This window comes from Heptranchias perlo, chromosome 16 (genome assembly GCF_035084215.1).
Source record: "Heptranchias perlo isolate sHepPer1 chromosome 16, sHepPer1.hap1, whole genome shotgun sequence".
NCBI lineage: Eukaryota > Metazoa > Chordata > Chondrichthyes > Hexanchiformes > Hexanchidae > Heptranchias > Heptranchias perlo.
In genome coordinates this window covers 43,010,348-43,031,834 of record NC_090340.1, presented here as the reverse complement: position 1 = coordinate 43,031,834, position 21,487 = coordinate 43,010,348, and the positions used below count along the sequence as shown (strand labels likewise).

General features: G+C 40.5%; 1 protein-coding gene across 1 annotated transcript in view; it reads left to right on the top strand.

The window, feature by feature from the left end:
• cpne7 (copine VII) overlaps window positions 1-10,166 on the top strand; it is a 106,870-nt gene extending 96,704 nt beyond the window's left edge. Inside the window, exons 14-15 of the mRNA XM_067997494.1 lie at window positions 5,140-5,376; window positions 10,024-10,166. Of these exons, the coding sequence (XP_067853595.1) occupies window positions 5,140-5,376; window positions 10,024-10,161 (375 nt within the window). The 3' untranslated portion in view covers window positions 10,162-10,166. The remainder of the gene's footprint in view (window positions 1-5,139; window positions 5,377-10,023) is intronic.
• The last annotated feature ends 11,321 nt before the right edge of the window (window positions 10,167-21,487 follow it).

The following is a 21,487-nucleotide window of genomic DNA, read 5'->3' as shown; positions in this document are numbered from 1 at the left end:
TAGTAAATCTTTTCTGCACTCTTTCTAGTTTAATAATATCCTTTCTATAATAGGGTGACCAGAACTGTACACAGTATTCCAAGTGTGGCCTTACTAATGTCTTGTACAACTTCAACAAGACATCCCAACTCCTGTGTTCAATGTTCTGACCAATGAAACCAAGCATGCTGAATGCCTTCTTCACCACCCTATCCACCTGTGACTCCACTTTCAAGGAGCTATGAACCTGTACTCCTAGATCTCTTTGTTCTATAACTCTCCCCAACGCCCTACCATTAACGGAGTAGGTCCTGGCCCGATTCGATCTACCAAAATGCATCACCTCACATTTATCTAAATTAAACTCCATCTGCCATTCATCGGCCCACTGGCCCAATTTATCAAGATCCCGTTGCAATCCTAGATAACCTTCTTCACTGTCCACAATGCCACCAATCTTGGTGTCATCTGCAAACTTACTAACCATGCCTCCTAAATTCTCATCCAAATCATTAATATAAATAACAAATAACAGCGGACCCAGCACCGATCCCTGAGGCACACCGCTGGTCACAGGCCTCCAGTTTGAAACACAACCCTCTACAACCACCCTCTGTCTTCTGTCATCAATCCAATTTTGTATCCAATTGGCTACCTCACCTTGGATCCTGTGAGATTTAACCTTATGTAACAACCTACCATGCGGTACCTTGTCAAAGGCTTTGCTGAAGTCCATGCAGACCACGTCTACTGCACAGCCCTCATCTATCTTCTTGGTTACCCCTTCAAAAAACTCAATCAAATTCGTGAGACATGATTTTCCTCTCACAAAACCATGCTGACTGTTCCGAATCAGTCCCTGCCTCTCCAAATGCCTGTAGATCCTGTCTCTCAGAATACCCTCTAACAACTTACCCACTACAAATGTCAGGCTCACCGGTCTGTAGTTCCCAGGCTTTTCCCTGCCGCCCTTCTTAAACAAAGGCACAACATTTGCTACCCTCCAATCTTCAGGCACCTCACCTATAGCTGTCGATGATTCAAATATCTCTGCTAGGGGACCCGCAATTTCCTCCCTAACCTCCCATAACGTCCTGGGATACATTTCATCAGGTCCCGGAGATTTATCTACCTTGATGCGCATTAAGACTTCCAGCACTTCCCTCTCTGTAATATGTACACTCCTCAAGACATCACTATTTATTTCTCCAAGTTCCCTAACATCCATGCCTTTCTCAACCGTAAATACCGATGTGAAATATTCATTCAGGATCTCACCCATTTCTTGTGGTTCCGCACATAGATGACCTTGTTGATCCTTAAGAGGCCCTACTCTCTCCCTAGTTACTCTTTTGCCCTTTATGTATTTGTAGAAGCTCTTTGGATTCTCCTTTGCCTTATCTGCCAAAGCAATCTCATGTCCCCTTTTTGCCCTCCTGATTTCTCTCTCAACTCTACTCCAGCAATCTCTATACTCTTCAAGGGATCCACTTGATCCCAGCTGTCTATGCATGTCATATGCCTCCTTCTTCTTTTTGACTAGGGACTCAATCGCCCGAGTCATCCAAGGTTCCCTACTTCTACCAGCCTTGCCCTTCACTTTATAAGGAATTTGCTTACCTTGAACCCTGGTTAACACACTTTTGAATGCCTCCCACTTACCAGACGTCCCTTTGCCTGCCAACAGACTCTCCCAATCAACTTCTGAAAGTTCCTGTCTAATACCATCAAAATTGGCCTTTCCCCAATTTAGAATTTTAACTTTTGGGCCAGACCTATCATTCTCCATAGCTATCTTAAAACTAATGGAATTATGATCACTGGTCCCAAAGTGATCCCTCACTAACACTTCTGTCACCTGCCCTTCCTTATTTCCCAAGAGAAGGTCAAGTTTTGCCCCCTCTCTAGTCGGGCCATCCACATACTGAATGAGAAATTCCTCCTGAATACACTCAACAAATTTCTCTCCATCCAAGCCCCTAATGCTATGGTTGTCCCAGTCAATGTTGGGAAAGTTAAAGTCCCCTACTATTACCACCCTATTTTTCTTGCAGCTGTCTGTAATCTCCTTACATATTTGCTCTTCAATTTCCCGTTGACTATTTGGGGGTCTGTAATACAATCCTATCAAAGTGATCTCTCCCTTCTTATTTTTCAGTTCTACCCATATAGACTCAGTGGGCGAACCCTCGGATATATCCCCTCTCACTACTGCCGTGATGTTCTCCCTAATCAAGAACGCAACTCCCTCTCCTCTCTTACCTCCTGCTCTATCTTTCCTATAGCATCTGTACCCTGGAACATTGAGCTGCCAGTCCTGCCCCTCCCTTAGCCATGTTTCAGTAATAGCTATAACATCCCAGTCCCATGTACCCATCCATGCCCTGAGTTCATCTGCCTTGCCCATCAGACTTCTTGCATTGAAGTAAATGCAGTTTAATCTAGACTTCCCTTGGTCTTTGCTCTGCTTTCTCAGACCATCTGTCCGGTCATGTTCTGTACACTCTCCCTTACTGCCTTTTGTTTCTGTCACCACTTTACTTCCCACTGACTTCCTGCATTGGTTCCCATCCCCCTGCCACATTAGTTTAAACCCTCCCCAACAGCACTAGCAAACACTCCCCCTAGGACATTGGTTCCAGTCCTGCCCAGATGCAGACCATCCAATTTGTACTGGTCCCACCTCCCCCAGAACCGGTTCCAATGGCCCAGGAATTTGAATCCCTCCCTCTTGCACCATCTCTCAAGCCACGTATTCATCCTAGCTATCCTGTCATTCCTACTCTGACTAGCCCGTGGCACTGGTAGCAATCCTGAGATTACTACCTTTGAGGTCCTACTTTTTAGTTTAACTCCTAACTCCCTAAATTCAGCTTGTAGGACCTCATCCCATTTTTTACCTATATCGTTGTTACCTATATGCACCACGACAAAAGGGACCTATTCCACAAGCCAGTCAAGAATGGGCAAGACGTGGCAGTAGTGGTGATAATAATAATATTTACTGTGCATGTGAAAGAAAACAGATATAAATAAATAACATGACAAATCGTCAGACACACTTGTGCATTCCCTTTGTGCTCACAAAACCTTCGCCTTGCGTTTCCGGGAACCCCTATGTGGTGCTACCCCTGTGGCTTCAGTAGAAGTAGTGGCCGGTTGTTCTTGTCCATGCCCTGACCGATGAGATGCTTTGGGCCGACGCCCTCTGGGTTTCAGTGCCTGTGAGGGCCCCTCCAAAAACTGCTCCACCTGCACCTGTGCAGGGGCAGACTCGGCCACCTGGAGAGGGGGCAGCATTGCAGGTACTGGTTGAAAGGGGGTTAATGAGACGTGGGAGCGTTTTGAGTGGTGTCCCCACTTCCATGTCCCCTTTCACCATCATCCCTCTCGTGGCCCAGGCCCACATCACTCCTTCCACCCTGCTGGACGGCAGTTTGGAGGACTTGTGTGAGGCCTTGGAAGGCCACTTGTAAAGTATCTGTCAGCCTGTTCAAGGCGGCAGAATGTTGCTCACCCTGAATCCGAACGGCCATTGTCAGGGCCTGAATGGACTCATTGTTGAGCCGTGCTTGACGCTCGAGGGAGGCTAGCCTTTCCTCCATCGCAGACATTCCTGCACCTACCCGCGACACTATCTCAGAAACGCCTTCACGTCCCTGTGACACTATCTCGGAGATACCCTCCTGTACCTGTGCCACCATTCCCCTCATGCAGGAGTTGGACTCCTCCATCCTCTGCGCGATTGTAGAGAGTGCGCGTGGCACCTGTTCCAGTGCCTCAGCAATGTGCTTCTGCCCCTCAACGACTCTTCTTTTCATGGCTGGCCCCCAGGGTTCAGCATCTGGGTCCAGCTGAGCAGAGCCTGGAGAAGAGTGCTCCCACCGACGCGGACTCTCCACAGCTGCCCCTGCCACCAGGGTCTGCTCGTGCTCACATGTGCGTGGTGACTCACCATGTGCAAGCCCAACTATGTGAGGGCAGAGACCCACCGAGGTGTGTGTATCTGGGCTGGTGGATGCATGGCTCAGATGTGATGATGGACCCTCAGAGGCCTGTAGGTCCTCTGAGGAATCGCCCTCCATGCTCACTGCGCTCGCAGACGGTCCTGCAAGAGAACAGAAAGCAATATTAGGCATGTGGACAGATGTTGAGGTGCTGCAGATGCCAAGTGATGCTAAGATCAATCGCTATCATGAGTGCTGAGTGTTAGATTTCTGTCACCAGTCGCTTGTGCAATCCCAGCCTCGGATCCGCCACGGACAGGCACTCCAGCGTGTGGCTGATCTCCAATGCCTGCTGCTCTGCGTCTGTTAGTGCCACCTGGTGTGGCGGGCCCCCTCCGGTCCGTGCCCTCTCCTGGGTCTTCTTGCATCTCTTCTCCTATCAAGGCAAAACACAGAGGCATGCCCCTTTAAATAGAGCTCCTCCAGCTGACAGACCTTACTGCGCATATGCAGTCCGCCCGCCGCGCAGCTTTCCAGTGCAAAACCCGGAAGCACAGGTAAGTGGCTCCAATTAGCCTGCGATTCCATGCGGAGCACACTGATTTCACCGGGCGCGTTACCCATGCGCCCAGTCGACCCCCCGCTGAAAACCCGCAGCCCTCCTAATATCGGGCCCCAAGTCTCTGGAATGGGGCTTGAACCTACAACCTTTTGACTCAGAAGTTGATGCCTTCAAGAGTTTTTGAGACAATAGTAATAATGAGGCAGTTCTTTTTTTTTTATTCGTTCATGGGATGTGGGCGTCGCTGGCAAGGCCAGCATTTATTGCCCATCCCTAATTGCCCTTGAGAAGGTGTTGGTGAGCTGCCTTCTTGAACCGCTGCAGTCCGTGTGGTGAAGGTTCTCCCACAGTGCTGTTAGGTAGGGAGTTCCAGGATTTTGACCCAGTGACGATGAAGGAACGGCGATATATTTCCAAGTCGGGATGGTGTGTGACTTGGAGGTGTTATTCCCATGTGCCTGCCGCCCTTGTCCTTCTAGGTGGTAGAGGTCGTGGGTTTGGGAGGTGCTGTCAAAGAAGCCTTGGCGAGTTCACTAGTATTACATACTATGATGCCAGAGAAGTAATACAATGGTAAATAAATTCTATTTGCTTCAAGATGTTAAATAGGGACCTTTTTATCCTGATTGTATCTTCATTTTGTCTTTACAGCAATACTTTATCCTGCTGATCCTAACAGATGGTGTTGTCACTGACATGGCAGATACAAGGGAGGCAATTGTCCGAGCATCACACCTACCCATGTCCATCATCATTGTTGGTGTCGGGAATGCGGATTTTACAGATATGCAGATACTGGACGGTGATGATGGGGTTTTACGATCTCCAAAGGGGGAGCCTGTGTTACGAGACATTGTTCAGTTTGTCCCCTTCCGTGAATTTAAAAATGTAAGGACTAAAGTATTTTCTGAATTATGCTACTTAATATATTCTTCTGCTAGATTGATGCTTTTAAAGCCAAAATTTAAAAAAAACACTTTCACTTTAAATTGAAAAAAACCCCAATATAAAAGAAGGGTCGCACAGAATCAAAAATTCGGGGAAATCTTTTACATCTTAAGAGGATTCAGTTCCCTGTTTTGTTCAGTTCTTAATGGCAATTTATGTTCCATTCAGTATCTGTAGTTTGTATCTGGTATTATTAAGATAATTCTGAAGAACTGTCTTTTATTTATTATAAACATAACATAACTTCCCAATTCTCCAAGTTTTCATGAGAAGATGAGCCTTCACAATGAACTTTGTGCATCTTTATGTTAACACTGTAGGCTAGAAATTACTGTCTGCCAAGTTATGATAAGAATACTTAATGGCTAGCATCAAATTCCTCTCTGCTTTTTTGACATAGTCATTAACCGACTTGTTTTAATCAGGTTAATGCCTCTTAAAATAGCAGGGAGAGAAATTTGATATGAGCACTTTAAGCCAGTGTTGTCAAATAGAAATCATTGACTAGCAACAGGTGTGTTTATGGCAACACTGTTTTAGCCACATGCAATAATTTTAGTAGAAAAAGACTTACACACAATACAGGTAAATGTACTTCACATGTATATTTCCTTAAACATCTACCACCAGTCAAGGCAAAACTTTTCAGTCTTTCTCTTTTATCAAAGTTTGGAATTCTGACATGAATTTATCAGCAACAGTACATCTTAGTGCAGCTTCTAGGTTTTTGTCCAGCAGTTGCGAGCAGTACTTTGACTTCATTAGAGTGATTGATGCGAATGTTGACTTGCACAATGAGACACACCAGACCCAACCCTGCTCTCCATCCACAACATGGTTGGATGCAGTTTGCTTTTTCCACGGCCTGCCCTGTTGGAGCTGCTAATTGTTGGTTGGGCTTACTTTCTTCTGCTGGTCTGGAACGGTTACTCCAATTGGTCGAGCTGACCATGATCACAGCTTTCCTCTCTATATAATTATAAGATTCTCTAGTTCAGGGTACGAAAGGTCAAGGATCAAGTGAGACACTGTAATTATTTTACTAACTCTTAAGAATTCTACTTAACATTTAGATACGACACTTTCTTTTTGGTAAAAACGAATAGCTTTTCATACAACCTTTTTCCTGGGAGCACATCCCTAGAACAAAGGAGTGATTAGGTTCTTTGTCTTGGGAGATAAGAAGGTTCCTCTCCTACACTGCCTTGCTCAAACGTTGCACATGGTTCTCCTGGAAATCCTTGCAGCAGGGCTGTTTTATATGTTTTTCTTCTTTAGGCCTGCTACTGGCATAATGTTTTCCATTCTAACAATTCAGCAACTTTCTTATCAGTTCCTCAGGCCTCATCTCTTATCTCTGTAACTGTTAGCATGTTTATCATGTCCTGGCCTTGTAGCTTACCAAGGCACTGGCAAGTCTTTCCAAACATCCTGGACAGTAAGCAAAGACCATCATGCACTCTGACTTTGGCCAGGCTGGCAGTTCTGTGTTCTTTCCTTTGTTGTTCATACTTTTAACCAGGTTCTGCCTTTTTACTAAGTCCAATCTTTTTGTCTTCCTTAAAAGCAGGCACCAAAATTCCATATCAAAAAATCCATAATCCTTCACAATGTTGCTGGTGCTTCCATGGTGCTGAAGTGTGGTGTTTTCACCCATGTCACACACCATTTTAGTAGATAACCAATAAGCAGTAACCAAGCAAGTAAAACACACACCGATCAAAATACATTTGAACACTCTGCTTTTTGTCTTACCATTTTACCAACAAATGCAGAACAACCACCAGGGACCAGAAATATAACATAATCACTAACACTCCCAATAGGGAATTCAGGAGAAACTTCTGCACCCAGAGAGTGTTAAGAATGTGGAACTCGCCACCACGAGGAGTGGTTGAGGCGACTAGCATAGATGCATTTAAGGGATGCTGGTTAAACACATCAGGGCGAAGGGAATAGAAGGATATGTTGATAGGGTTAGATGAAGAAGTGTGGGAGGAGGCTCACGTGGAGATGAACACAGGCATGGACCTGTTGGGCCAAATGGCCTGTTTCTGTGCTGTATGTTCTTTGTAATTCTTTGTAAAAAAAAATTTAAAGTACACATACATAGTGTTAATTGTATCCATTGATTTAAATCAATTAGTGTTAATTGTATTCAAGTGGTGTGTATCAATTGGGGACTCTCTTGTATCCATTTACAAAAGAGCTTATCTAGGGTATGGGTGGTGTTGATCTCTGTGAGTAAAGGCTTGGAAGCAACTGAAGACCAGGCTCTAGTATTCTATCTTTCACCACCTGGCTATCCAATTTGTAACACATGGTGCTGTGGTAATGAATATTGAGATCACATGCCCAACAATAGTGTCTATTATTTTTTATTTGCTAATCAAAACTGCAATTAGCCACATTTGAATTCCCAATTAGCTACATGTGACTAGTGGCTAATTATTGGACAATGCTGCTTTAAGCATTCAGACAATAAGATCACTGACAGAAATTTCTAGCCTCATGTTTTGAAATTCCCTCTTTCAATAATAGTACTTTTCAAAACAATTTATCTGCATTTAGAACAATGTGTTTTCCATTTCCCCCTAATTTACAGATTTATGGGAATTCTGAAGTCTAGCTAATTAATTTCAGACAGAGCAAATTCACATAAAACAACATAGATGGCAGAGGAAAGAATTCAGAGAAGGATGATGAAGATAATTCTAGATTTCGACAACTGATGTAGGAAGCTAAATCTATTCTCATTGGAAAAATGTTTGAGTGTGTATATTATCCAAGTTTTTAAAATAATGAATGGAATTGATAAGATTGATGTATTTTAGTCAAAATCACGAGAGGAGATCCAAAGACCAGGGTTGTAAGCTAAAGAAGCCAGTTAAACTTAAAGAGTAACTTGTTCATTCATGGTTTTTAGTCTACGACATAGGCCACAACCTTGCACAATAAATAATGGGACAGAACTTGCTGAAAAAATAATGGCGTGTGAACGATGTACGCTGTTATTAATGTGCAAATCGACCAACAAGTTCAGGGGATTAAACGATGTGCCAAGAGTTGCGAATCTGCAGAACTTGCTGGTCGATTTATGCAGCTCCACCGTTTGCTTCGCACAAATGGCATCTCGCCCCTAGCTTTCCCATTATTTTTAAGAACTTGCTGGATTTGCATATTAATTGACCATTAAACTCGCCGCAGAAAGTTAAGCCTAGTAATTAATAGTGCACATATCCTTTTAACGATGTGATAATTGTTAATGACTCTCTGGCCCAGAAAGTGAACAATTTAAATTGTGGAGTCTCATTCTTTCAGGTAGTGAACTGTTGTTGGAGATTTAAAAAATGTAAAAAGAAAATTCTTACTCTTTTTTTTCTCTCCCTATTAATCCCTCTCTTTATTTCTCTTTCAATACCTGATTTGACTCTAATTCACCCCCTCTAATTCACCCTCCTTCTCAGTCATGCCTCTGTTTATTTCTCAATCCTTAAATCTCATTGGTTAAGGAGATACACTGTTGGTCCCACCACTCATTAAGGCCCCAGATGCCCCATTGCCCTCATCACACCGTTATCAGCTCACACTTCCAGCAAGTTAGGGCGCAAATATTTTTTGAGCTGAAGGGTGCAGGAAAAAGTCTAACTAATGGCGTACGTCATAAGATGCCCCACTCCAGCAAGATCCGGCCCAATGACTCAGGTGAATCATTCAAAAGGCAGTGGGCAGCTTCCTGATTCAGTAAAAGAAAATGGATTTGAAGTTGGTATTTGTGGATAATGAAGGGGACTTAGATGACATGGTGAACAGGCTGGGCTGAGGATAAGATGAACCTATGTTCGTTTCATTACTGAGGATAAAACTTCCTCCTTTTCTGGTGCTTTTCTTCTATGGCTCATTGGTCTCCCTGTATGGTACAGTAGTCTAGTTAGTGTGATACTGGATTAGTAACCCAGAGGTTGTAAACTCAAATCCACCATGGGAAGTTGTGAAATTGAATTCAATAAATCTGGTAAATTGTGGGCTAGCACCAGAAAATGATCATGAAATCTACCGGATTGTTGTAAAAACCCAATTGGTTCACTAATGTCCTTGCAATAAATGCCACCTTGCCAGTTTTGCCCGCAACCCAAGAACAAATATAAAAAAGTCCACATTTGAAAGTGGATGAGAAGGACTCGCTTTCTGGTTTTTGCCATCTCCCTATGAGAAAATGCCCTCCCTCCAGGTGTCTGGCTGGGAGTGAGAGCTCAGTAAGTGGAGACTGTGACCATGAACTCTTGTCCCTTTACTCCTTGTTTCAGTATGTTGAGGTTTCAAGCTGTGTGCCATTTCTTTATACCTTCAAACCTATATTCTTATTCCAGCTTCAGAGACTCGTGTGTTTGTGAACAAGCGAAAAGTAAACGTTTGAAACACACTTTTTCACAGAGATTATGCTCTTTAAAGCTTGACATCATTTCCTTTTTTAAACCGTACTGCTCTTTGATAGCTTTTGTAAGTTGCTAGATACAAAAATATAATAAATTGAAACAACTTCGTTCAAAGTTGGTTTCTCCATTAAAGTCTTTTTCTGTGTTCCAGGCTTCTCCAGCAGCTTTGGCCAAATGTGTCTTAGCAGAGGTTCCAAAGCAAGTTGTGGAATATTACAGTTACAAGGCTATTCCTCCAAGATGTCCAACTCTGGACTCCTCTGAGTCAGCATGCACAACGCCTGAATAAATTGATTGACCTTTTCAAGTGGAAGTCTCTGAAGAGAGAACGATACGACTGTGCTCAAATAATATTCGGGTTCTGTAACTTTTTTTACATACATTTTAAGATTTAAAAAATCATTCAGCAATTTTCAAAGCTCTTGTAAACAAATTGCAATATCAATGGCAATGATCAACCACGGCAAAATGTCTTGACACTGAAAGATGAAATTGGGGAATATTCTGCCAATGCCCAGACACATCATATAGCTCCAGTGCTTTCCTGAGTTGATGGGACATATATCATTTATCGTCTGGAGTGAATAGAGCTGTAAATGCAAAATGGAATTAAGAACAGGATGCTTTACCTTCCAGAGCGATAGACATATGTTATGAAGAAATTCCTTTCTATGTACAATTCCCTCAAAAAGCAATTAAAGCCCCTGCAGAAAGCAAACCATATGTGGCATCTGCTGCACAGTTTCTGCATTCTTGGCTTCATATCTGAAGATTTTGGTTGTAGATTTAAGGCCCTATATTTGAGATGTTTTTCCACTATAATTTATCCTCCATCTGCAGATATACTGTGTCAAGATTTTTTGCAAAATCTTTTCTCTTTCAAAATTTTTGCTTGAAAAATCAGAAACCAATGCATGCATTAATTACTTTGCATCACACTAAAACTGGAGGAAAAAACATAGTTTTGGACTCAAATCACCACACAAAAAAGGGAAAACTGCTATTTTGGACCAATGATATGGTGCATTTGTTCTACCACCTGGAGTGACGTGAAGTAGCTGGACATTGGTTGACACTTGTGATTAACCCAAGGAAGTTCCTGATGTTAGCTGTGTCAGGGCGTACATTATACATAGCATCCGCCCATCATTCTCTGTGATATCAAACATGTCATAGCAGCCAACACAATAATCACAGAGGCAGGAATTTGGCCACTTACCTGTGGGAGAATAGTACATGCTGGGAACATACTGAAAAGGAAGCGATGAAATACATTAGAAAAGACACAGAATTAAAAGGGCACTGTCTTCATGAAAAAGCTTTTGGCAAACCCTTTTGCTTGATTGGCACAGAGAGAGATAGGAGCCAGAAAAATCACAAGTTTTTTTTGTTATTATAAAGTCATGTTCAAGTGATGTGATGGTACTTTTTGAAACAATTTCTGTCATTGCTTTCTGTGTTTGTAAACAAATCCAAAATAAAAGTTTGAGATACTCTTTCATGGAGATGGAGCCCCTTTAAATACATAAGGTCATTGCAGCATCCTCAAGTATCAATAATGCTCTGAAATACCACTCTTGGTGTAAAGTTAATCCCTTACATTGTGCTTCACTCAGTTTTCAGATACATATGGAAATAAAATGGAGTGTTGAGTTTGAATGCTGTGAATGGTAACACAATGATTCCTGTGGTTTAAACAGTAAAAAGAACAATATAGAGATAGGGCAGTGAAACCTTTTGTTTAGAAGGTTCTGTGTAAAAAAAAAAGCGAATCAAGTTGGGATATAAAGCAGAGTGTCGATCATTTCTATTGGTGGTAGAAAAGACAGGATGCAAAAGAGGAAATGTGAAATTAGTAAAACAGATTGAGCCGACACATATAATAGACATAAAGCAAACTGTGGAGATGGGAATGGCTATGAGAGGAGAAGAGATGAGGCACGTTATGGGGAAATGAAATATTTGCACAATTAGGTTTAATTCCCTTTGTGTATTAGAATGATTCTACCGCAGCATTTAGTATACACTGTTTAACTTATAGGGCACAATTTTAATATGCCAGTGGGAAGAGTCCGGCTGGGGTGATTTGCGGGCGCCAAATCCAGAAGGGAAGTAGGCAGGTTGATCGCAACCCTAATGAGGCCAATTAAAGCCTCTTCTGTGTTTCGCACCCGGCAGCCAGCTGATTGACAAGCTGGCAGCTGACAGGAGCTGCACATCTGGGGAGTGGGGAGTTGGGGGTGGAGAAAGATAGAGAGAGAGACTTCATTGGCAGTTGGGAGAGAGATAATCTGAATATGGAATGTTTCCAAAGCACCTGGACCTGGTTCTCTTCCTCAAGCATTATTTTCCTCATACCATTATCATCCTGGCACAAGAAACTTGCATGAAATTGTTCTGAAACAAAACTAGTGTCCAGGCTACACTTGTTTTTCTGTTGGGATTTTGTACTTTAGTGCTGGGAGTTGATTCTTGGTCAGCGACAAGAAAGAAAGAACTTATGTTTAAAGAACCCTGCAACATTTAGGATTTCATAAATACTTGGCCATAGTCATTTGATGTGGTTAATGGACAGTTTATTAACTTTTCATAAAATATGACAAATTTGTGTAGACATTGCAATGTGTGTTTTTTCCAGAAGTACTAGTCCAAGTCTAAAAATCTTCTGGTTAACATATATGCTGTAATCCGTCAGATTTGTAATATTTCCATTCCCTATAGCCTCAGTGCATTAATTTGAGGCTATGTCTTCCATCATTGGAAGAGAGATTGGGTGGGGGGTGGGGGAGGAGAGCCAAAGATTGGGGTAGGGGAGACATCGGACATCAGAGGGTGGGGGGGAGACATCGGTCATCGGGGGGGGGGTGCAGGTGACATCATTTGTAAAGTATGTTTATTTATTTTTTTACAATGGGAAATGTAATTTTATTTAATTTATTTTGTTTATTTTTCACTGATCCGGCCCTCCCGCCTGGTTTGACCAGGCGTGAATCGGAAGCCATGGGAAAGCCACCCAGGTATTGTTAAAATCTTTTTAACTGTCCAATATGCAAAAAATAAACTACCTTAAGTACCTCAATGAGGTACATTTCCTCCATTACTTATCAGCCCGCTGTCTTCCGGGTTCGGGAACTGCGTGCGCACCCAGATGACTCTGGGTTGTGTGTGTTCTTCAGCGTGTTGGAGCTGGGATTCCTGCCCGCTCCAGAAGATCCTAATTTTCTTTGCCCCCCCAACACACCCGGACTTCGGTTTTAAAATTGAGCCCATGCTGTCTGTCAAGTGCAGAATAATCTAAAAGTTGTTTCTAGATTTTTGGCAGTTTCTGTTTTGTATCTTAGGGTGCAATTACACCACAACTGTAGTGTCAGTGTGAAGTGGCTTACTTTGCATTGACACTACAGTTGAAGTGTAATTGAAGCATAAATCAGGAGTCAGGGCCCAGCTTGACACCAAAGCAAAACAGAGTGAGATTTTTGAGGAAGGAGTTTCACATAGTCAGGTCGGGACTTGGGTCCAGATTTGCAATACACAATAGGATTGGTAGGAAGCGGAAACTGCTTCTCACCAATATTAAACCTGTAGCATAAATGCAATCTAGGTAGATGATGTTTCAAAAAGCAAAATACTGCAGATGCTGGAAACCTGAGACAAAACCAGAAAATGCTGGAGACACTCAGGCAGTATCAGTTGAAAGAACACAAGTCAGTCGAAATTTTGGATGAAGAACCCTTCCTCAGAACAACTTCCTCAAATGATGGAAGTAATGTTAACCTAACCCGCCCGGCGGAAAACTGACGGGATCAGATTGGTCGTCCGTTTTGTACCCCACAATTTTATTTTCCATGACTACAATGGAAAGTAAAATTGAGCGGGATGTAAAATGTGCAGCCAGGTGGGTTAGGTTAAAATTATCCCTGATGTCTTATCTTGTTTAATAACATTCAACAATACCCATGTATATTTGTGGGACTTGACTAATTTAAGGATTTTTTAAAAATAGTTTCCCATTTACAGTTCAGTACTTCAGCAATAAAAAGAAGGTAATTAAAATGAAAATAGATAGATATGATTAAGAGTGATATCCTGGTTATAAACTTGATTATAAAAATGGCCTTTAAATATTTCTACTTTTTCAGTAGACCTTGAATTTCTAACATATGAAATAGATTGCCCTCCAGGAAAGTTGTATCCAGTTTAAATTTACAATGGCTCTGTAGTCAAACAAGTAGTTATACTTAGACCTGACCTCAGGTGCTTCTGCCGCCCAAATAGCATACTAAAGGTTATGAGCTACAATCATTCTTCATTAGGAACTCTCTAATTTTATCATCAGTTGGGTCTTTTAAAGTGTATCTGTTCTGTAAACAGGTTCAAGCAATGCCAGGGTTAGAGTCTCATTAGAGGTCATTTACAACGACTGTGAAGACTATCAAGGTCTAAAAGAACATTCCTTAGCTGAATAATCGGAACACATTTCCAGCTCTGCATCTACAGTTTCTTACACTTTTGCAGCATAGTTGTTAGTCTTGCAGGTTAGTGCTGCTTTTAATACAAGCTGCAAGAGAAGTCTTTTTGCACTTGCCAGGTTACAGTCTGAGATTCACTGGACTACAATATCACTGCAGTAAACCTATACAGTAATTATACTAAATCTGGCTTTCCACATAAAACAACAGTGTTTAGTCAGCACTTTCATTAAGTTTAAGAGCAACTGCTATGTAGTTAGAAGTACAATATTCTTACTTATGTTAGATCTTGTCCATTTTGAAGTTGCAAGATTGAATTTATGTTTATCTCTATACAAGCGCATGTTGATAGTTCCTCACATCTTCTCTTTCCTTCATTTCTTTCCTAATAAAATCCCATTGCAGTAATTTGAAATGTAATAACAATGACATAAAATGTGATATATACAAGACCTTTCTTGTGAAGTGAGATCTCATCAGAGTGCTTCAAAACTTCATCAGAATGAAATATGACTTATGACATATCAGAATACCATGTGTAGACAATTAATTGGATCTGTAATGTCGTTCACACCTCATTTCAACAGCATCAGAGGAACATATTAAAGCTTTTAAAATTTGGCTAGGCAGGACGGAAGAAAATGGAAATTAGGTTTGCCCTTAGATTATATTCACCATAATTAAATCTAAATCATATTATTATTGATATGCACTAGCTTTGTGTATTATTTGTTTACAAATGGTCCTGGAGTTCATCAGGCATTTTTAAAAATGTTAATGTCCATTTTCTTTTAGTGACAGTACCTTCTGCTCACAATTTTTAATTGGCATTTTCCATTGCAAAATGAAAATTTGCAAAATGAAAATTTACAAAATAAAAATCTCAATCACCAACATTTGCCATAATGATGCCCCCATGTAATAATACCACCATTGTTGATTGTTTTGTGTTATGTATGATTTATTGTTGTAATGTTAATGGATATATTACACTAAAGAATATAATTTTAATCCAATTACAACGCAGAATCAGTCATGTGTCCTACACAAAGTTGCTAATATATGTGGGTGTACGATTAGATGTTACCATAAGCCAATCAGATTTTCGGCACAACATATTATGACACTGGGCATATCAATTAGCTCCTGACTTCATGACATCATCAGTAAGCTGCAGATTTATTTTTCTCATTTTACCTTACCCTTTCAGTTAAGTAATCTTAATTAAAATTCTCAAGAATACACCAGAAGAGTGACTAGAGAAGCAGTGCATGCTAATCAGATCAGATAGAAACATCTTCTGCCTCTGCTTGTGGTGAATTGTGGCTTACATACCACATTATGTGCTGAATTTAACAGCTACAATCCAGGCACATGCACCAACTAACCTCTTCTATAAGTAGGTAAAAAAATATTGAAAAGCAATCAGTTCCTCTAGGAACATAGGAGTTGAATTAAAAAAGGCCCTTTTTAGTTGATCTCAACCCTGTCCACTTTCTCACCATATGCTTTAATAGTTCTGTCCAAATTTCCTATTGGCTCCAAATCTCTTAATTTCTAAATTTTATTCCCTAGTTTTTGAAAATCTTTTGTAGCAACCAATGATTCTTGGGACTGTTGCACATTTGATAAATGATCATTTTGTACCACCAGTTACCATAAAAACATTACTTCTCCTCCCGCCAAACTATACTATTCTTTGCTTCTGCAAGTCACAGAATGCACTGTGCATCTCGCCTGAAGGTAATTAACTTAGAATCTTGAGTATTGTCAATAAGCCACTCCCATATGTGAACATTGGCTCAGTATATATTTGGTATAGTGTCTCATAAACTCAAATATTTCAAAATATATCACTTTAGCTTCACCATTAATTATTCTGCTGTTAAAAGAGCATTCTAGCTAAATGTCCATTAAACAACAAAACTCATGCTATCATATACATTTGTAAGTAACTGCAGAAGATTGGGCATTGAGGTCAACAATTTGATACAAGGAAAGAATATAAACATGAACTGAGTTGTAGTAGACTTGGGTTATACTGCTCTTGTGATTATTGTGAAACCTGTAGTCAAAGTTATAAAGAGGCAGGCAGACGGATTTCCTACTTCCCAAGGCAGAGGGCTGCCATTGAATCTAAGTTGTGTATATGGAATGGACAAAATAGGAATAAATGTGAATAAGATTAAATAAAGACAAAGGGGGTCATTTTCACCTCAGTGCTTGGCAGTAAACTGGCAAAGCAGATTACCCGCCCATTGATTTCAATGGAAATTAAATCGGGCGGGATCAATAATGGGCAGGCGATCCACTCCGCCAGTTTAGTGCCCAGGCAGTGAGGGGGAAATTTGCCCTCAATGACTCTTTGAGTCACAGGAGGGATATGGAGTCATCTCAGCAGTTTAATTTTTGCCCTTGGCCTAGCTAATGAAGTAGAAATTGGTCCTCATTGCGTCTGTTTTCCGGGTGGAAAATAGGGCAAAAGGGAATTTCGGGGTGCAAAGTCCAGTGCCCATTAGGCGGCTTTGCAGGCATTCCAGACTGTCGCCTAAAACACGCGTTAGGCCTCTTGCATATGTTAATTAGGGGCCTAACTCCTGTTGAAGGACCCCTCTGTAAAATTAGTTTACTATGAGCAGACCAGGTGCCGAGCCTGCCTTGCTCAGAATTCTTCAGCAGCCCCTGCGGCTGATAACAACAGGTACGTTTTTTTACATTTAAATTTTTTTAATAACCTGATTTAGATTTGCCATGGTTAAAATTCCTGATCTTTCAGCCTGTGAGTCAATTTCATTACACACAGATCATTGAATGACCTGATCTTGAGTTTGTAAAGACTAAGAGGTAAATCTAAGGAAGGATATACTTGCCTTGGAGGCGCAACGAAGGTTCACTAGATTGATTCCTGGGATGAGAAGGTTGTCCTGTGAGGAGAGATTAAGTAGAATGGGCCGATACTCTCTGGAGTTTAGAAGAATGAGCGGTGATCTCATTGAAGGGGGCTTGACAGGGTAGATGCTGAGAGGTTGTTTCTCCTGGCTGGCGAGTCTAGAACTAGGGGAGATAGTCTCATGATAAGCAGTCGGCCATTTAAGACTGAGATGAGGAGGAATTTCTTCACTCAGAGGGTTGTGAATCTTTGGAATTCTGTACCCCAGAGGGCTGTGGATGCTGAGTCATTGAGTATATTGGCTAGATTTTTGGACTCTAGGGGAATCAAGGGATATGGGGATCGGGCGGGAAAGTGGAGTTGAGGTCAAAGATCAGCCATGATCTTATTGAATGGCGGAGCAGGCTCGAGGGGCCGTATGGCCTACTCCTGCTTCATATGTTCTTATGTAAATCATTGATAAAAGGATAGTGCAGCTTTAATATTTTATATGAGCTTTATGCTGGAAATGATTTGGACAACTATACATCTAGATATGTCATAACAGTTAAATGACATCACCACATTAGAGACAATATATATATCTCCCTTATGTAAGAAGCTCTCATGGAAATCAATGTAACTGATAATGTGGGAGTGAGACTGGCAATGGAACGATTTGACTGGCAGTTAAATAAGGTAGTTTTGCAGTGATGGAGATAAATGGAATGCTCTAAAATAATTATGTTGGCCTGCTAAGGAGACAGTAAAGTGGGCGAGATGAGGCAGATTGAAAAAGGAAGAAGTTGTGCTCTCCTTAAAGTTTCCACTTATAGAAGTTATAAGAGGGTGTGATACCAAATTTTACAAGGTTAAATTCAAAAATGGTTTTGTAGAAGAGATAAAATGCTTTCAAATATTTTGCATACGTTCGTGCTTGCTTTTTGCTCAAATGCATGCCAATGACAGGTCCAGTATTGTTTTGCTTCCAAATGAACATTTTTAACGTGCTGCATTTTCTGAATTCTCTATCAATGTGTATGAACTTAGTGGCTGTTTTACATCATCTAATATAAAGACTGCATGAAAATGTATAGTCTCTGTGCAAGTGAACTGAATGCTCAATCTCAGATCATATAGCCTGAATTTAACATTGTGTTTTTAATTTAAGAAATGCTGAAATATTGATCTATAGAGATGAAAGAGTTAATAAGGGCAGTCCGCTGCTCTCTTTCGTTTTGATATTCTACAGATTGCTAATAAATATAACTAAGTGCTGTAAAATACATTCATACGTGTTTATTTTCTTTACTCCTTCCTGCTGTTTGGTTCATTAACTTTGTCATTTAGGGATTAATAATAACTTCAAACTTAACAACCCTTCAAACTATAGACCTTGGGATACACTTTTGCAAAAGTTTACAAATTATTCCCATTAATTAAACAGATACAGTTAGCTGTCTATGAGGCATTAGTAAGCTAACATTGACATTAAACTGCATTCCATAAAACTATGACCCTGTAGGTACATTATTCCAGCATTAATAATGGAAAATATTCAATTCCCAATTCCCATTTCAACTCTAATTTATTCACATTTATTGTGGTGTCTAGTGACTTCTCTCAGCTTCTTCAAGCACCAATATAAAGGAGTTACAGATGGGTTGGACACTTGAGGTGTAAAAAAAGGATTAGGAAAAAGTTAAAAGCCTACAGCAAAAATTTAAATTGCTGTGAGAAAGAAATAGGATAAGCATTTAAAACATTTTCTGCTTTTATTTTAAAAGGAAATGGCTGATGGAAATTCAGCCTCTGAATGTGTCAAAGTTTGCTACTGCCTACATGATCTTGAAAGTTATAAGTGATAACCTGTTTAGCAGAAACTGCTGCTGTTTTCTGCTTTTGGTTTTGAACTGATTTGGAGTAATTGACAGTCTGAGTATTTGATTAAATTATCAAACTGGTTTTCTGTGGATGGCCACTACAGACAGCTATTAATGCAAATTATGTGAATAGTCCTTAGGTGCACAACTTGGGATTATCATGAAAAATTTGGCATTTCCTAACCCATTACAGGAATCAGTATTTGTAAGGTGCATGGAAGCGTGAATATGGTTGTTGGGTATGTTCATTTCAATTTAAGATTGTGCCCCTCAGAATATAGGAGAGTTAAGGTAGCGATGTTAGGGGAAAAGTGTTTGAAAATTGGCTTTATACATTTTAAATTAAAGATGCGTGGTGTGGATTTATTTTGACTGAAATACCACTATAAATACACAAAGAGTTTATTTTAAAAAGAAGTAAAAAGCAGCTTTGGAGGATCAAGTCTGGAAACTGCTCTTGTGTGATTCACCCCTCCCCCACCCCCAATGGTTTTCACAAGCAAGAAGTAATTAACCCTTACTTCTGGTTGCCAAATTGCATAGCTGAAGTCAATTACCTGCTGTACTAGTCTTTTTAAGAAGTTGGTCTTAAACCTTTTGAGTTTCCAGCACTTCAATCTGCTGAGTCACAGCTATCTGATTGGAAAGAGCAGTCACTGTACAATCAGTTCCATTGTCCCTTAATAAAAACTATGACATTCATGATGGCCCTCTGATTTTTGTAGTTCCTACAGTCCTGTGTCACAAACTCATTTGGACAGTCCATGGTATTATTAGACAATGGCAAATTGGGCACTGATAAATAGCCCTTAGTGATTGACAGCATTTAAAGATACCCTTGACTAAATTCATCAGGGGTTCCTAGAACCGGCGATGGTATTGATTTGTTTTCACAGGTGTGATACTTCTAAGCCTAGAAGTGGGTAGCATGTATTAAGAATGAGGAGGTCCGGAGCATTGTTTACAATGTAACGAGTGGAGACCTGTTGGTCAATGTGTCATCTCTGGTCAAGACCTGCAGGCAGATCTGGATGTGGCCTTCTTTAAAGAAAGGCTATGAAAACTGTAGGAAACCATACTACTGACACATTGGATGACAAAACATTGACAAAGTGATGATTCCGTATGAGGATATGCTTCAGGAACAATGGGGTTTAAGAACTTCTGAGCTTTCCATTTCTTCGGCACAGATATGAGGGTACGATGGATGTTTCCCTGGTGTATGCCTGAATGCAGATGGTGTGGATTTGATCTAAAAACTGACACTAATGCAATTAACACTTTAAAATGGGAGGCACAGGAAAAGATGCAAACCATGTTTATGAAGGACCCGTGAACGACCTTAGTGACATGAACACATGAAGCTTTTTATATTGATTTATGATTAGAAATTATTCCTATGCTGTTAAATTTTTCCGTCTGTATCTTTCGTTGTCTGAATTATGTAATAGAATGTATATAGAATGTTATCATACAGTGCTGAGAAAAATTGTACACTTTTATTAAGCACAATTCGAGAAGATATTTAGGTGAATTCACAAAGAGGCAATGGGACATGATAAAACAATGCATGAGCAATTAGAGGGACTACTTAAAGGAATGAATAGGCAGATGGGGAATGTTATATTAGAACAAGGAGAAAGAAAAGGCAGAAAGATTAGGGCAGGTTAAGGATAATGGCAATCATTCAGAACAACAAAGACTATTAAGAACAAACTGATCTCAAAGGTAATTATGTATGGAGGGTTGCTACTTAAATCAGATTTTTTTTTTAGATTCAAAAAGGGGTTAAATGGTATTTGAAAACAATTGGATCCCAAATTTTATATTAGACAAACAAATGAAAATCTGGAAATCATATGGAAATAGTATTATTGTCTGGGCAGCATTATTGGGGTTACTGGCTTGCAAGATATTTCTGATAATTTCATTGCTTGAACTTCAACAGTGTTCATGCTAATCCACTTCTCTCATACTGTTGGCCACTGTAACTCTCCCAAGCCTTTTTTCTGTGAGGCAATAAGCAGTCAATGTTTATCAAAAATAAAAAAACATAAACAAGATACAGGAAAAAAAATCAAAAGTGTTAACAGTAATGTTCATTTTTGTTCGTACTTTTTAATTAAAATGTAGAATGGGCTCTTCAACTAGCGAAAGAGATTGCAGAGGAGTTTTATTCACAAACTAAATAAAGATACTTATTAAAATGAGTAAACCTCAATAACACTTCGGTTCTTACCCTGATTCATGGGGAATAAAGGGATACAGGCTTGGAGTCAAGGAAATGGAGATGATTTGCCTATTTGTGTGGCTATTGAACCTAGATGGATAAGATGGGGAGACCGAGCCTCACTGAATCTACACACAAAGTTACATTATCCATTGTTCTAATCA